Here is an 18,641-nt window from a genome sequence, read left to right on the forward strand (position 1 = left end):
GCTAAATTGCATGAGAAGGGGAACTCTCATCGGGATTGTAGGTGGGAGATGAATAATAAACTCTCCCTGTATTTGCTCCAAAATGCTTACTATTATGATGTTTGTTATGCTGGGGTAGTTGCAAATGATGCATTTAGAGATAAATTTATTGGCTAATGTTTACAAAATACAAAAGATATGGTGGAGACATATTTATAATCAACAAATGATGTTTTTCACAGTACATAACATCTAATGTATATTATACCACATTAAGACTTCCTGATATGATATAAAGCTGTATCATCACAAAAAAAGAAAGGCTCTATTTATAGAAATATACTATGTTTTAATGGTATAATTCATAGGATTTCTTTCAATGTATATTTTAATTGTTTGTTAAGAAGATGACTAACTGGGTTGTTTTTTTGATCTAAAACTAACAACAGAAGAATAAGCAGTTGTATCTGATATTTACGAGTAAGTATATCATGTGGGTTCAGCACTGCAGTTTCTTCATTATACAGTCAAGATGGTTTTTTCCTTTCTTCACTAGTATACCAGTTGCTTATTCCATTTACTAAAAAGTTCAAATTTATGTACAAGAATTTAGCATTTTTCTGTTTATTCATTTTGAATGGAAATTGAAATTGGAGAAAGAGAATATGTTTTTCTTTTTATGATCCTTTAATCCTTTGATTCGGGATGAGTTGGGGCGACTAGATGGAGCTGAGGGTTTACTGGCTGGATGCCCTTCCTGACACCTAGGCAAAGTTCACAGCAGATATTTTCTCTTTGTGCCTGATAGAGAAGCATCTGCCTGCTGCCTAGGATTGAACTCTCAACCTTCCAAATGGGAGGTTAGCATCCTCACCTCTAGGCCAGCAGAGGTGAAGACGCTCACCTCCCATTCAAAAGGCTGAGAGGACAAACAGAATACATTACCATAAACAATTTAAATAATATTTATCTTGTTAGAAAAAAATAAAAATTACCTGAGAAATTATAAAGGAAAGCTTATGAATATTGTTAGAATACTTATTTATATTATTTTCAAATTAATTCCCCATAAGACACAAAATACATTTTTATTCAGCCTTGCTTTGTGTTTTAGAAACAATTTATACTATTCACACATATTTGTTCTCTTTAGCAAAAAGAAAAAAAATGTTGTAATTCTAATTCATTTACTGAAGCAAAGTTTTCAGGAAGGAGGTAAAAAACACTCAATATGGAGATTTCAACCATGCAATAGAAGCCTCACCTCTTTTTTACATACATGAGAATTACCATCTATGGTGAAATGATAGAAGAGTTTTTTCAAGGGAAACAACATGTTTGAAAAAATTGAAAGTTAAATTTTATCGAAGTATTTCCATCTCTCTTCCATCACATGCAAAAGGGGATTGAAAGCTCCCATTTTTTTAGTGACACCTAGGCATGGGAAAATATATCTTGTTAGAAAAGTAGAATCAAAATGAATTTTAAAATATTTAATATAGTTGATAATATAGTTAATACAGTTGACATTTTTTTTAATACTGGATCAGTTTTGTGAACATAATTAGCATGTCTGCTAGCCACTGACCATGGCAGACATTAGACTGAGCCAGCCAGCCAGCAAAGAAGCTGCTAATAGAATCCTGGTTGAGATGTTCCAACTAACCCTCTCTATAATATGCTTATTTAAATAACTTGTATGAAGGTTATTGGCTGGAACCACAAAAGTTTCTTAAAATATATATATTTTTTAAAGAAACAACACATCTGTTCCTGCTGTCGATTTTGGCTGAACATAAAATAACACAAATATACTCTAGGGAGCAAAAGAATTATTAAAATGTGAGGTAGAATATTTGAGGCATGTCGGTAGAAAAAAGATAATATGCAATATATGTTAACAATCAATCATGTTTCAGATGTTTTGCTTTAATTTCATCCCTCCCCATCTTTGTTTGGTCATTTCCTTGTAGTTATTCCAGTTCAAAGATATTCCTCATTTATGAACTGCAGTATTTTACAAATGTCAACCTGAAGAATATGGGAATCAGAAAGTGGGAAGACGAGAAGAGATTAAATTTCCAAAGCAGGGAATTCGATGGGAGGGAAGTGCCAGCCTTACTTGGTTTTCAGACTGCAGAGAATTCTGGGATTTAGTGATAAGATCTGGGGTTGATATCGCTGCAGTTCTCATTTCTAATCACTAGAGTAACATAGTTCACACACAACACTAAATCATTATGTTGTTTATAATTATGTTTGAACCAACCTTTCTAGTTTGCTTTTTATGTGCAAAGGCACTCCTATTGTCAGAGGCTCCCATTTCAAACTCTGCATGATTGATATTTTCCATACTTAATAATTAATTCCAGATTTCTAATGTCATTATTAGGACATTATTGTGCCATTGACTATATTATGGATAGGAGGGATTGTCTGGGACAATAAATTGTTTGAGGTTTCTTTTAGAAATTTTCTGGGTAATTGCTTGCAGAGCAATTTTGTGTCCATTGAATTCCATCTCTAGCTAACTCTAGCTTTCTGGAGACAATTGCCTCAGATCCCAGAAGTTGATCTGCTATTACATTTAACATTGCCTAAGAAGCATTAAGCAAATCTTATAAAATGCTCACTCAGGAAGTTTACGCACATTCTTATTAAATTGGCAATAACAAGTAGAGCTTCTCAACATAAAGACTTATGGGCCAAATGCAGCACAGCCCCCTACACTGTGAGCTATGTTTTTTAAGAAACATTTGTGGCTGTGAAGCCTTTGGAACACAAACTATTTCTGTGAATTCATATAGTAATCAATCTAGAAAACATAACATTTTAAAGATTTTAAATGCAATTATATAATATGGGAAAGCAGTTTGATTAACAGTGGTATGACATGGCAAATGCAAATTCTAGTGTTTTCACAGACTGTCAATCCCTTCAAAGCAAGGCCTGAAACTGACAGATATCCTACAGATATGTTAAACACCAAGAACCCCTAGCTAAATTGAGAAGAGTCTTTAGGGCATCAGGTTCAATTTTAATTAAACAAAAACCTCAAGCATCTATAAAGAAGTCTATTGCCAACCATGAGCTAAGCTTAATATCATAGAAGAGATTGGATAATTAGTCAGTATTTGGTCCAGTTGTTCTAATTGGAGGTGGGTGGATGGAATAAGTGTTGTCCTGACCCATCTCTACTCTCACATCACAGCAAAACATAACCTTTGTTCCTAAATCAACATTTCTTCATCTCCCTGTTGTTCTCTGGAAAGCCTTCCAGACAGACCATGGAGGGACCTAATAATAAATTTTATTAGGATAAAAAATAAAAATTGGCAAGTTTCTTAAATAGTGCAAATAGCCTTCTGCAAATTTCATGTTATCTTTGAGAAATATCATCCATCTTGGTTTAATCAGAGCCCAACCACTCCAAGACTAATGAGCATGTGAACTTGAATGCAAGATTTTACAATGGTCATTCTCCTTTGTCTGTATCAACATGATTTGTATTTTTGTCAATGTAGATATTAAAAAAAGGAAAAGAGAGGTCTTAAAAGCTTCCAGAAATGGGGAATCACACTGAAGCATTGCTTAGATAATTTTAAGGTCCATTGTGGAGATCAATTTAATCAAATATAATGATCTTAACTTAAATTATCTTTAGTTAGGTAAGACAGGAAAATGGCCATTCTACACTATTACTGAATTTTAAAAAAAAAAACAACAACAACCAGATACTGCCAGTATGGATAAGTCTTCAAACCAGTTCTCAGAGATATACAGATAGTCCTTGACTTACAACAGTTCATTTAATGACCATTCAAAGTTACAATGACCATGAAAAAGTGACTTCTGACCATTTTTCACACTTATGACTATTGCAGCATCCCTGTGGTCACGTGATCAAAATGCAAACACTTGGCAACTGACTTATATTTGTGATGGTTGTAGTGTCTCAAGGTTATGTGATCACATTTTGCAACCTTCTGACAAGCACAGTGAGTGAAAAAGCCATATTCACTTAAATAACCATGTTACTAAGTTAACAACTACAATGATTCACTTAACAAGGTTGTAAAATGAAGCAAAATTCACTAACAAATATCTTGCTTAGCAACAAAAATTTTGGTCTTTGTAACTTGAGGACTACCTGCATAGATGTCTGACTGATGCCCAGGTTTGGGGCCTTCTACCATAACAGTCTTCTAATTGATTGATTGATAGATTGTATGTTACTATATTACTGTCAACTCTTAGTGACCATATGGGTAGAATTTCTCCATGATGATTTGTTCACAATCTGGGCCTTTAGATTTCCCAACAGCACACCCATAATTGCAGCAATTTAATCCATTCACCTTGATAATAGTTGTCCATTTCTTCTGTTTTCCTTAGCTTTCTTGAGTATTATATACTTCTCAAGAAAGCTTAGTCTTCATATCATGTGTCCAAAATATGAGGAATAAAATAATGAATGAAAGAGAGTAATTTTGATTGTTTTAATTTAAAAAAAAGCAAAGGTGTAAAAGTTCTAAATTTGAGTCCTCCTTTGAATTTAAGGCCTATTCAATCTAGTTCATTATTGAGGCTTCAGAAAGATGCCTTTTGAAATGGTTCTTCTTTTCCAAATTGAAAGGAACATTTTTACATGCCATCAGGAAAAAAAGGGGCGGTGGGAGACAAACAATAAAAGTGGGGCAGAATAAATTGCTTAACAAGTAGGAAAAATATTCAAAATTTGCTCCACAATCCAAAATAAATGTGTTGCTTTGGTTCTTCCCTACCACCTGTGACTGACCATCTTCAACCTTCACTGGAAAGACAGCAGACTTAATGAACACTCCTTCATATTGCTCTTCAAAATTATTTCTGATTTTGCATGATCTAAAGCAAGAACAACAGTTTTCTGTCCTTTCTTAGTATGCTGGTCATTTTTAGTTGATAATCTCTTCTATAATGGTGCTTCACTACTTGATCTCACAAATTTTTATTTCTCAGCCAGCAGGAATTTTGATGGTACACTACTGCAGCCAACAAAAGTGTATTTGGATTTTGATCAGCAATTTTTATATTTGATTTGGTGTCAAACCAGTTGGCAGCTCCTATTTATCAGTGATAGCCTTCAAGAATTTTAGCCTTGGGCGCTGTAATAAGGGGCAAGGCACCCACAGGGTCAAACCAACCACTGTCTCTGAATCCCTTTGGTTCTGATGTAAGCCTTACCTTGGGGTGAGTGGCAACTGGAAAACCTGATCGCTTTCCTGTCACGTACACAAACATGGCTATACATCCATTTTTCCCTTTCTCACCAACCCCCTAGGGAAGGGAAGATCTTGCCCTATTCTAGGTCTGGCTAAATTGTAAGAAGCAGGAGAATCTATAGTTCAGCCAAGTTGAGAGAGGGATTAGAAGGCCATGAGTCAAATCTAGGATTTAAACAAAAACTTTATGGAAGATATCAAAAGAAGAGAGAGTTCTACCTATAACACAGTTTTTAAAAATCCTAACACAATTTTAACCATAGCTAACCACCTCTATTTCCAGCCTTACCTGAGGGAACCTCCTCATTTAGAAGGTTAAGCAATTCCCTCTAGGCATATATAACTGACTTGTGATTTAAAGGGCCAGCTGCAGGGCAGCTCACTACGACCACTGATCTGGATAAAAAGAGTTGGACTAACAGGTTTTTCTATATTTCATTGCTCCAGACAGTGAGAGCTAGGTTTGATGGAGCGCAAGAGTCCAAGGGCAGTTGGAAATGGAGCTTTTTTGGAGAATATTTGGACTTAATACTTGATTTCATATTCTTTTGTTCTGAGATGTTTCAGGGATTTTTTTTCAATATTTTATTTGGTGTACAGATCTTTTAATTATGCATGTATTCCTGTAGAACTGCCGGGAATCCTATGAGATTGCAGTGTGATATAAACATAAATAACTCTTGATGTTATCTAGTTTGGTAATGAAACATCTGCAAGAACACAGCCAAACTAAGAGAGCGCCAAGAATCCAAATATCAATAAATAACTGTCATCTAGTCAACACCTGGATTTTTATATCCTAGTTCTGGTAGCCATATGTGGTTGCAGTACAAATGCTGGAGAACATCAGGTTTAATTTAGAAAGTTCCAAATGCATCTCTGTTTATGAGGAAAGATCAAGAAAGACTCTGAGTTATGATTCTGGAAAGTCACCATCAGCCCAATTAAATAATAAAGTTTAGGATATATGTCAGTGTCTATCTGGCTCTAAACAGGATCAGAAAATTTTGTTCATCAGTTACATTTATGCCTCTATTTCTTCAGGCAGTTCATATTTTGAAAGTTCATGTCTGCCTGAAGAACAATTTTTGACTGATCAAGGATTTGAATGAAGATTTCCCTACTCCCCATACAACATTTTGATCATCACAACATTTGATTTCCAAAATTCAGATGATTCTGAACTACAACTCCCAGAAGCCCATCTAACATAGTTGATTGTAAGGAATTCTGGGAATACTTGTTCAGTAACATCTGGAAAGCTATAAATTCCTAATCCTTAAACCATTGGGTGTCAGGGTTGGCAAATACTTCTTTTCTACTTGAGGCCTTGAGAGCTGTTGGGAGTAAGACTAGATAATTCCAGATTATCTGTTTAAACAAGACAGTTTTAGAAGACAAGAGGAGAAAATAAATGCCAATGAGTATAACTGAGACAGAACTAGTATTTTGTCCAGTATTGGTTCATCTAAAAAAGAAAGGAATCAGAAGCAAGTACAGAACTATAACTTAGTAATATGGCTGCTATAGTTCCTGCTCAAACATCTTTCCCTCCATACTTTGTCACTGAATGAGAGAGATTGTCATCATTTCAATAATATTCTATCTATATTTTCATTATGCAGTAAACATTTTTATTGCATAATGACTTACTGTGAAGTAAGCACATGGAATAAAAAGATTGGAAGTATTCCCCTTGTAATTGTAACTTCCTCTTTTCATATTTGGGTTTGTTTAAACTTTGGTTCCTCAAAATGAGGCAAAGAAATCTCTTTGGGGGAGGGGTGGCAAAACAGGAGGAGCCCTGTCAAGGGGTTTATGTCATGAATATAAGGAGGGAATTTCAAGAACTTTAGAAGACTCAGGTGATTCTTCCCTTTGAAGAAAGAAATTCCAACTCGGTCAAAAAAAGAAAGCAGTAGAAGCAACCAGACAGAGATAATGGACCCAAAAAAGCTAAAATAGCTTAGACCAATGTTAACCTTGGAAATTTTAAGATGTGTAGACTTCAATTCCAAGAATTCCTCAGCTAGCTTGGCGAATTATGAGAGCTGAAGTCTGCTCATTTGAAATTTGCCAGAGTTAAAAAAAATCTAGCACAGTGGGATAGAATATTATTTTTAAAAAAAATAGGTTTAAATTTCTGATTGGTTCCTTTTATCGGTATTCAAATATTGACAAATATTTATTGATCTTGTTGGCTGGGAATTCTGCTGGTGTCTAATCTCAGTATACATGGAATATTGTATGGTTCATGAGATAGCAAATAGGGCTCATAACAGTCTGTTGGTTATAGTTATAAGGAATGGGTCTGTGTGTTTGTGTGAATGTGTGTGTGTGTGTGTGTGTGTGTGTGTGTGTCAATCAACTGGCCTTTTGTCACATGATACATGCAAATGGATGTTCACAAACTACAAAAGAAATTCCATGGTAACTTTCTATGATCCTCATTCCCTTCAGAAAATCAAGTCATGGAAATGACTGTGTTTGGCTTTAACCAAGGATTCTCTTGTCTTACAGAGAGAGGATGCAAGCCATGGAAAAACAGATTGCCAGTTTAACTGGCCTTGTTCAGTCTGCGCTTTTAAAAGGGCCAAATACAAGTAATAGCAAAGATCCTTCTAGGTAAAAAAACCCAAAATGAAATAAAATCATTAAATCTATTTCATTGTAATAATGTTCGTGACCACCATGGGGGGAGGAGGGAATGTTCCAGGACAAATCCTGACCTTGTTGGCTTCACTTGAGTCAAGATTTCATCTTCACATTTTAGAAAGTTGGATAAAGTAGAAACAACAATAATTCATGGAGATTTGCCCTATTCTTCTGATTAATTCTGATTCAATTAATCTTCTGGTGAAATTCCTCTATTGGTGGTGGAGCTCTACATTTTCTTTAAACCTATATATACACTGCTCAAAAAAATAAAGGGAACACAAATGTATAGGATCCTATACGTTTGTGTTCCCTTTATTTTTTTGAGATCATAGAACATAAGTAATTAAATTACAAGGTAATCTCTATTATAGACAGGATATAATGTAATTTAGATTGCAATTATAAGCAAAAGCATTGATAATACATTGTTTAAATAGTTTATGTTATCTGACAACATCAAGATGATTCTAATGTAATTATTATCTACTTTTCTTCCATTTAGTGAGAAGATGGTAAAAACTGTAATTAGTAAGAGCAATGCTGAGATGTCAGGTAAGCGTTCTTGTGATATGATAAGTACAACAGAATTCATTTTACCTTAAAGGAAATGCTGGGAATCAGCCTAAAAATGTAAATGTGTCGTAATATTTTCAACTGTTAAGAATCTGGCCAAGGAATTTCATGAAACTGAAGAGAAAGCAAAATATTGTTTTTGCTAAATGCGAAGCATCCTATGATGCTAGTCTTTGGCAGTATTGAGATTAATTGTTTAGTTTGTTTTCTTCTATAGTTCTGTGTTTAATTTGTATGAACAAAGTCATTGTACGTCTGTAATGCTGCCTTGGATTCCTGTGTTTTGGGGACAGTTATGATGGAATACAGTGATTCTAAGAGTAAATTTAAAAAAATCATTTTTACTATATTGCCTGGCCTATACCCCTCAGAATGCAAGAATATACAAAATGTTGGTCTGCAAAGAAAAGAGCACAAAGTGCTCAATCTCATATCCTCCAGAAGTGTCCTGTGTCCTCAGGGAGTGTTTTATAATATACAACACCAGACCAACAAAGAATTTGGGCATGTAGTATAATTAACTTATCCTATCAGTCCAATGCCCATCTTTCTTGAACAAGTGTAGAGCTACTTTTCCAAACTAGTGAAGAGCTGCAACATCTTGAGCTGTTTCGGAAAATATATCATCCTTTTTTTTACAATGGGCAATGATAAATGGGAAGAAGTGCTTTCTAGAAAAATGCTGTCAAGAATTTCAGCCTGCTATTTATTTGCTTTCACTAGGCCTGATATTCGAATGTGACTTTTCAGAATCATTAAAAGCCTATCAAACTTGGCAAAATTGATTGATTTAATTAGAGAAGAGAACATATCCCACTTAGTTTCTATCTGGAAACCACTTCTTAGTGCTTGAGACAGAAAAAATCAATGACATTTTAACTTTGGGTTTTGCTGATTAAGCTAGTTTAAAGGGCCAGATGGTGATCTAGTGCAGCAATCCCAATCTTTGTGGCTCCACGGACCAACAGCTGCAGTGGGGGGAGGGGATAGTTTCAGGTGTGCAACCTAGATCTCATGCATGCGCAAATGAAGCTTTGTGTGCTTGTCTGGCACTTCCATAGTCTGGTTCCCAACAGGATTTGGGGACCCATAGTCTAATGCAGTGGTTCTCAACCTGTGAGTCAGGACCCCATTTGGGGTTGAACGACCATTTCACGGGGGTCACCAAACAACGCAGTCCGCCATTTTTTCCCCTTTTCCTTAGCTGTGCTACTCCCTTTTATTCTATTGGGTTTTGAAAGCCAATAGAATAGACTCTCTTGAATAGAGTCTAATTCTATTGGCTTTCAAAAGCCAATAGGAATTGTCCAGGCTGTCTCTGCCCTGCTGAGCCCATTCTGCAAACGGTGCTGCACCAGTTGAGTAGTCCTCGACTTATGACCGGTTGAGTAGTCCTCGACTTACGACCGGTTGGGGATCGCAGCATTAAAAAGGTTGAGAACCACTGGTCTAATGGTTAGACCAGGCTAAAGACCGGGAGTTCTAATCCCACTTTAGTCATGAAAGACAGTTGGGTGACTTTGGGCTAGTCCCTCTCTTTCAGTCCAACCCACCTTACAGGTTTATCGTGAGAAAAATAAAAGGAAGAAGTATTAGATTTATTTATTACTTTGAATTATTTGCAAAAATGCAGAAGGCGGGATATAAATAAAATAAATACAGAAGAGAGAGGGGGGAGACAGAGAGAGAGAGACAGACAGAGAGAGTCATTATAGAAATGGCTAGTACCTGTTGATAAAGTAAAAAATTGAAGCTGCAATTTTATTTTGTATTTTACTGCACTGAAAAAGTTGGAAGTTAGTTCTTTCCCATTTCCTTACTATTTTTGTTTTCATTTGTATTTTATACTGTGATAAATTCTAATAGAAAAGGAGGTACATGGAAAGAGATTGAGTTTTAAAAGAGTCTGTATGAAGGCATCTATGCTGAATGTTGTCTTGTAGCCTCCTGGAAAGCCTTGAGCTCAGGCATTATATTTCTCTCTTTCTCTGTCTCTGTCTCTGTCTCTTTCTTTGTCTGTCTCCCTCTGTCTGTCTGTCTGTCTGTCTGTCTGTCTCTCTCTCTCTGTGTGTGTGTGTGTGTGTGTGTGTGTGTGTGTGTGTGTGTGTGTCTGTCTCTCTGTCTTTCTCTATGTGTCTCTCTCTCTGTCTGTCTCTCTCCTTGTGCCCTGGCATTACCCAGGGTTACATGTTTGAAGAGGCAGGCACAGCTGTGTGGGTGTGGTAGACTGGAAAAGAATCTACATCTGCCATTTTCATTTCTCCCATTAAAGATTACGTAAGAGTCTTTTTTATACTACTGAAACATCATCCAGAACAAAATGCTAACTGGAAAACACATGACCTGTTGCAGAGAAACGGACTATTTCCACTCACCTCATTTCCCCTTTTAAAGATGGGGAATTCCTTCAAAAGCTTAATTACATGACAGAAAAACTATCCTTCAGATTTTTTTATATAATTGGAATCAAGCCCATCTACTATTTCACTGATGTTCAAAATTTTGAAACAATGGAAAGCCAAGGCAGGAAAAACAGTTCTGTGCTATGTTTAGGCTTCCTTTACAACTAAATATAGTGAGGTTTGGGGCTTGAATTGAAAAATAAAAATATGACCTAACCAGTCAAGAATGGACTCCATTGTAACAGGTTTGAGATTTCCCCACTGCAGTCACTCAGCACTATGTCCTGCCCAATTCTGGATTCTAGCTGATAATGAGGAAAGTAATGGAAGAAAATAATCTGAAAAGAAAATGAATTATTCCGAACAAAGATGCATTATTCATGCTCTAACTTTACCCAAAAAATAATAACCCTTGGAAAATCAAAAAATGCATTAATTCCAGACAGAAAAGACTTGTTTCTTCTTTAATTCTATGTCTAACTTTAAGATTTAGCATTTTTTGAGAAAATTTTGTTAATCTAAAAATGTCATGTTCTCTCCTTTTGAGAAAACATTTTTGAATGGGTTCGGTCATTATTAAAAGGTTAGTTTTTCTTCTTAAAAATTTGCTGAATCAGGTGAACATGAGATACAGTTATAATTACAGGTTTTATTTATATGTTCTTCTAATATATTTTCCTATGGTTTAAAGTTTTCATTTCCTTTTGTTCTTGTGTACAGTAAATAGCTTATTTTTATCTTAGATTATTTTATGTAGGTCTAAATTATTTATTTTTATTTTATGAATGTCTGTTTGAAAATGGATCAATAAAAAGCATAAGGGTTTTGTCAAAAAAAAAGAAGAAGAAAAGAAGAAAAAAATATTATACCATTAATGATATTGGTATAAGCCATAGTTAGGTCTTAATGTAGGTTATCAGTTCTTCTTTTCCTCCTTCTTGTAACTGTTCTTGATTTGTACTTTGATGGATTATTTATAGCAAATCTTAATCTCAATTAACAATTTGATGATTCGTGGACTTCAGCCATCAGAATTGCCCCTCCAGTGAGTTAAGGAATTCTGGCAGTTGAAGTCTGCGCTTCTTAAAGTTGCTAAGGTTGAGAAACACTGGCTTAGAGATTGAGGATGGAAAGGCAACAAAATCAAGAAAATAAATGTCAGGAAAGCAGAACAGACTTTATCATCGTGCTAAGATGTAGCTGCAGGTGGTAAGTAAAATAAACAGCTCTGGCTGCAGACTAAGCTTATAATCCCTCAAACTAAAGGATATTTTTCTGGTTCCACTTATTGCTACTTTCTCTTTTTTGGTGTGCAATACCTCTTTTTCTTCTGGCTGGGTTCATCTAATATCATAATTTATGAAATGAACCAGAATGGTCTGGGTTGCACAGTACCATAATTCATAAACGAAGTGGATAGACACTCCAGAAATTGGACTGTGACCAAATCCAATTCTTACAAGGTTCATGTTGATTTCATATAATGTGATTCTAGCCTAGGGGTAGGCAACCTTGGCTCTTTTATGACTCATAGACTTCAACTTCTGGGAATTGGGATCCATGAGTCATAAAAGAGCCAAGGTTGCCTACCTCTGTTCTAGCCCATGTGTTTTTTGTTTTCTTACACTGAAATTGAATCTGCTCAATGATATCTTAGAATCAATATTAGTTTGTTAGATATATATTTCACTTTTTCTCAGAAGCTGAAGGCACTGTGTATTGTGCTCCTTCCTCTTGTTTTTTTCCTGTAACATTATTTCTGTGGAGTTGGATTGGCTAAGAATATGTGATTGGCCTTAAAATCACTCAGGGAGCTTCCCTAACTAAGGATGGACTTCAAGATGACTCTTAAGTCCCAACACCTTAACCAGTGGTGGGATTCAAATATGAGAACAACCGGTTCTCTGTGTGGATGCAACTTCCGGAAGTCCATTCTGGGCCTGGGCAACAAAAAATTAGCTACCAGTTCTGCCGAAGTGGTGCGAACAGGCTGAATCCCACCACTGACCTTAACTGTAAAACACACTGACATATGTAAACTGTATTTACGAAGGAAAGAATCAATGTATATTATCAAAGTGACACTCACTATTTTCATGTATATATTCTTAGCTGCATGTAGCTTGCATCAAGTAAAAATATTTAAGCTTATAGATGATACTGGATTTGTCAGAACCTAGTAGGCCGATGATTAGATTTTATCAAATATCTGAGCAGCAAAAAAAAAAAAAATCCCAATCTTACATTATATATAAATTTTGACAATGATTCTCTTTTTGTTGTCTCATCTGTTCTCTGTCATCATATTAATCAACCATTGTGTCTATTCTAATTTCTGATACTGTTTTACAACATCAAGTTTATTAAGTGATTCATGGAAGCTCTAATCTTTAATGATCAAAAGAGTAGTAGAAGAGAGGGAAGTAAGGTTATTAATGGAGTCATTTACCTATCTTTATTTTTAGGATCCACCCATGACTTCACTGGGAAGAATTCATTAGCAGAAGTTGAGATTTCCAGTAAAAGCCCCCGCCATTTTGTTCCATCAAATTCCGCAGCCATGCAGTTCAGTCTCCTTAACATGAAACGCAACGTATCCGATCTCCGTCTCCAGCTTCTCCAGATAAGGCAGTTACAGGTATTGTTACACTAGAGAAGGTCTCCAGTGGGTTGCAAGCATATCTATGTTTGCATTTTCAGACCCATCCACAAACTAAATCTTAGTTACCATTTGAAAATTCACTTTTCCTAATTTTGTAGTATATTTTGCCAAAATTACCCTTGTTAGAAAATTATTTGCCATCACTGTGTACGTGATGCAAAATTGCTGAGGAAGATAGATATACTTTTTGAAATGGGTACCAAAATGCAAACACATTTTAGTTTGAACTTCTTAAAAAAAACAACAAACCAAAGAGGTAGACATGTTGGCATAAGCCTCAGAGAAATTTAATAGAATACGAATGAATGTGCCCTTTTTAGATTCCACAAAGTTTATGTTGTTTTTCTGTAGCAAATTAAGCAGATACATCTCTGAAAGTTACTCTGAATACTCTTTCAAATTATTAGTATAAACATCAAATTAAAGACTTTGTAGAGGAAGGTAAGATCAATAAAGCAACAGTCACAAACCATAAAGATGTGGTTAAGGAGTATTTATTCTTACAAATGCTGGTTGCATCTGCATTGCATTTGAATTTCCCAGAGGCTGCTGGGAAGCGCTATTAGCTGTGAGTTTCAAGGGGACTGAGACGAAATCCAGTGGAGCAAGGTGAGCACCTGGGAGCTGAGCTGCTGGTTGCATTGCATTGCATTTGAATTTCCCAGAGGCTGCTGGAAACAGCTGCTAGCTGTTTGTTCAGGGGGCTGAGATGAAGTCCAGTGGAGCAAGGTATATTGTCATATAACTGAAAATCTAAAACAGCAGTAGTACATCCTTGTTAAGTGCATCTGTGATTGCAATTTTATTTTAGGATGTCTAGCTTAGTTCAGTGCAATACCTGTTTCGCAGCTGTCTTTCATGGTACTCTTCAAATTTAGATACTATCCTATTTGTAAGCAAATTGCTAGTTTACATGGACTTACTACTTATCTAGAGTTGGTAGTCTATGCTCTTAGGTAGAAATTAGGTGTCCAGTTCAGCCATTCTATTCTATTGAGCTTCCCCACTATCAGCATCCTCTACTAAAAAGATCCTGCAGGAGAAGGGCAGTATGGACAACCATGGGATCTGGCAGGGTGAAAGCCGTGAGCTACAAACACAAGACTTTCATTGTGTCCCTGCATAACATATACAGTGCCCTTGCTGACATTAATAGGGATACTAAGGTGGCAGGTCAAGCTGGTTGTGATGACGATAACTCACATGAGCAGGAGATTGTGATCTGAGACGAAAAACTTGTTTTGGATAGGGGAAAGTGTAGATCAGTCATGCAAGAAGAGCATGGTATCTAAAAAGAAAACCCACCTACTAGTTGGTGATGCAATTTTTAAGGAATATCAATTTAGGAAAGGACACAGAGCTTTTGAAAGAAGTCAGGTGTCTGCCAGGGGCTAATGCAGAGAAATAAGAGGCATATTTTTTAAATAGTCAAGAATGTTAGTAAGGACTGTGATATCTATACACCAATATGAGGAATAAACAGGGTGAATTAGAAATTCAGGGCAGATATGATATTGTTGCCATTATGGAAACTTGGAGGGATGAAAGCCATAAATGGAACATATAGCTAGAAGGATTTAAATTATTTAAAAGAAACAGACCAAATAAAAGAGGAGGTGAAGTTCCACTATATATAAGAAATAACTACATCTCTACAGAAATAGAGCACAACCATGCTGAAAACTGTCTTAAATGCATTTGGGTCAATATAAAAGAGGGGGAAATGACATTACGATAGGTGTATACTATAGGCCATCCAACCAAACAGAGGAAATAGATGAACTTTTTGCTAGTCAGTTAACTAAGTTATGTAGGAAGTACATCACAATAGTAATGAGGACTTTAACTAACTTGACATTAACTGGCAGACAAACTCTGCACCAAGTGGAAGATCAAACAGAAGTAACCTAGAACTAGGGAGAAACTTTCTGACAGTTAGAACAATTAACCAGTGAAACAACCTGTCTCCAGAAGTTGTGGATGCTCCAACACTGGAAGTTTTCAAGAAAAGACTGGACAGCCATTTGTCTGAAATGGTATAGGGTTTCTTGCCTGAGCAGGGGGTTGGACTAGAAGACCTCCAAGGTCCCTTCCAATTCTTGTTATTCTGTGCTATTCTGTTCTGAATGTTGTTAGAATTTTTAAAAAGTGAGGAACTGACTGGTGAAAATGGAAGTTTACTCTTCCTTCATCTCACCAACCTGATAACATATGTTATTGTTTCATCATGTTTATAAAGCTTGGAACATTGCCTACTTTTTTAAAAAAAATATGGCATCTAAGAGCTACATTGTACAGTATTTAAAATATATATGTGCAAATAGAGTAAGTATGAGCCAGAAGCATGCTGCAACTGTCAAAAAAAGGCCTTGCACTCCTAGGCTTCATCAGTAGAGGAATAGTATCAAAATCAGTCAGATATTAGTACCATTATATACTGCTTTGAAATATTGTGCCCAATTCTGGTTGCCAAAATAGATAAAGAGAGATTCTTTCTAAAGAAGGCAGAGAAGAGCAAATAGATAAAAAGAGATTCTAGAAAGAGTGGAGAGAAGAGCAACAAAGATATTTAGGGATCCAGAAGTTAAAACATAGGATGTCTGGTTTCAGGAACTAGTCTAACAAAAAGAAAGACTAGGAGTGACATGATATCAGTCTTCCACTATTGAGAGACTGTCACAAAGAAAAAGGGGGACAACCTATTCTCCAAAGCACCTGAAGGCAAGACAAAAAGTAATGGATGGAAACTTATCAAAGAGAAATCTAAACTAGAACTAAAAAGAAATTCCCTGAGAGTGAGAACAATTAATCAGTGAGAACGGCTTGCCTTCAAATGCTCCATCACTAGAGATTTTTAAGATGTTTTTGTACAGCAATTTGTTCAGAATGGTATAGGGCAGTGATGGCAAACCTTTTAGAGACCGAGTGCCCAAACCGCAACCCAAAACCCACTTATTTATCGCAAAGTGCTAGGACTGCATCAGCATTCTGGTGCCCTTGGGGGGGGGGCAGGGAGGCGCCTCTTAGTGCCGCCTCTGACACGCAAAAACTGGTGGCACAAAAATGGGCCACCATGCTGCAAGGCACAAAAACAGCTGCCGCCACACCATGGGGTGCAGATACAAGGTGCTGCACCACACAAGAACGGGCCAGGGCTAGTGAGTACTATGCAGGCACTAGTCCCACCTCATTTGCAGCGTGTGCATGCTCGCGGCCCCATGCATGCATGCACGCATGTAAAATGCTTCCCCCTCCCTTTTCTTCCAGTCCACCAATCAACAATGGTTGGTGACCTCTACTCGAGCTTGCTAGTCGGCCACTTTGCCTCCTTTGTGCTGGGCGGGGCTCCTGCTCCGGGTGGCAGTGGCGGCCTGATGGACCTGCTGCTGCTGGTGGTGGTGTGCGTGCCAATAGAGAGGGCTCTGAGTGCCACCTCTGGTACACATGCCATAGGTTCACCACCACTGGTATAGGGTCTCCTGCTTGGGCAGAGGAGTGGATTAGAAGACTTCCAAGGTCTCTTTCAATACTGTTATTCTATAAGGTCATTTGGGTTGCTACCTTTTCTGCCAGCTCTCTGGGTGGTGCTTCTAGATTAGCGTTTCCGAAATTACTGTGGCTGAATAATTCATAAGATGTTTTTTTTAATTGACTTTTCACATAAGAATCAGATTCTTATGTAGTGTGTTCTGTCTGCTAGAATGCCAACCAAAACATTAATTTTGTAAAGTAGACATGTTGAACTATTTAATCAGAACTATTATTATCTTCATTAATATGTTTTCTTTAGGATTCGTATGCAAACATTAGTTTTTGTTTTATTTAGAGCCTTTGTCTACGTTTGTGCTCTTGTTCTGATCTTGCCAGGAGGTATTTATAATAGTTTAAAATTTAAATACTTGTTCTTACTCACTCTCAAGAATGATCATAATATCTTATTTAAGATATATTAATATATTAATATCGTACCTGTCCCCAAGGTGCTTTCTTTCAAAAGGCAACTTGGACTTTCTTGTTTTGCTAGAAGACATTTCACTTCTTATCCAAAAAGCTTCTTCAGTTCTGACTGAATGGTGGAGAATGGAAGGATTTATATTCCTTGCAGTCATCTGGTCGTTAGCCCTCTTTCTGAGAGTCTACCGACCACATGACTGCAAGGAATATAAATCCTTCCATTCTCCACCATTCAGTCAGAACTGAAGAAGTTTCCTGGATAAGAAGCGAAACATCTTCCAGCAAAACAAGAACGTCCAGTTGCCATTTGAAAGAAAGCATCTTGGGAACAACCATGACCTGGATGGCTGAGAATCTCCGTAGACATCTTAAAGTATATGTTTTAAAGAATACAGTAAACTTGTGTAAAAGAATCTGAGGTATCTTTTTGCTTCAGTGATGTTGAAGTTAACACATTTTTCTCTCTCTCTTAGCATATATAGATAAATATGGTAAGGGCATTTATTCAGTGATCCTGCATAATGCACAAGCGTGTATCTATGAAGCCAAGGTTGATTCTAAGGACATGTGCTTTCAGTGTCCTTCATCATAAACAATAGAAGCAAGGAAGAATAGTTTGTTCTGTACTTTGGCCAAATAACAATGAAGACAACATGTAAATATTTATGGAAAAGGGCTAAAGGCATCTTAATGACCAGCCTGTTTCATTTGAGTACAAAGCATTGTCCTTTTGTTTTGTTGTAGGATTGTTTATCTCATCTTTTGGTCTTCAGTGTGTTGTGGACAGGGAGGGGGAGGTGAGGTAGTAAAAGCAGAAATGCAAGAAGCCATAATCACCTATCAATAGGGATAGGTAACAAAACAGCAGATAGACTGACAGAGATTATTATTATTTTGATCAGTGATCAGGTTAATGCGTGGCATAATTAAAAACCTTGGCCTTTGTTCATTGAATGAGAAAGAGGGTTAAATCTCTTTTTCTAGCCAACCTGTAATGGGCTGAGAAGATCAATAATGCTGCTTCTGACAGTGATATCCAAAAATAGAATGAAAATGGTAAAGAGAACTTTCATAGTTAGAGACAGTATATGATAATAAACCTCTTCTATGAGTACAAACACCTACTCATGAGTTGATCAGTGGAAGATTTGA

General features: G+C 36.5%; 1 protein-coding gene across 19 annotated transcripts in view; it reads left to right on the forward strand.

Moving 5' to 3' along the window:
* KIAA1217 (KIAA1217 ortholog) overlaps positions 1 to 18,641 on the forward strand; it is a 250,943-nt gene that overhangs the window by 202,863 nt on the left and 29,439 nt on the right. For 15 of the 19 annotated variants that reach the window (XM_039324059.1, XM_039324065.1, XM_039324066.1 and 12 more), the window contains 3 exons: positions 7,761 to 7,865; positions 8,401 to 8,450; positions 13,339 to 13,511. In XM_039324059.1, coding sequence (XP_039179993.1) covers positions 7,761 to 7,865; positions 8,401 to 8,450; positions 13,339 to 13,511 — 328 coding nt within the window. The remainder of the gene's footprint in view (positions 1 to 7,760; positions 7,866 to 8,400; positions 8,451 to 13,338; positions 13,512 to 18,641) is intronic. The other 4 variants (XM_039324070.1, XM_039324067.1, XM_039324052.1 and 1 more) reach the window with 1 other exon arrangement.

Source organism: Crotalus tigris, unplaced genomic scaffold (genome assembly GCF_016545835.1).
Source record: "Crotalus tigris isolate CLP2741 ecotype Arizona unplaced genomic scaffold, ASM1654583v1 scf7180000024292.1016931, whole genome shotgun sequence".
In the NCBI taxonomy this organism is placed as follows: Eukaryota; Metazoa; Chordata; class Lepidosauria; order Squamata; family Viperidae; genus Crotalus; species Crotalus tigris.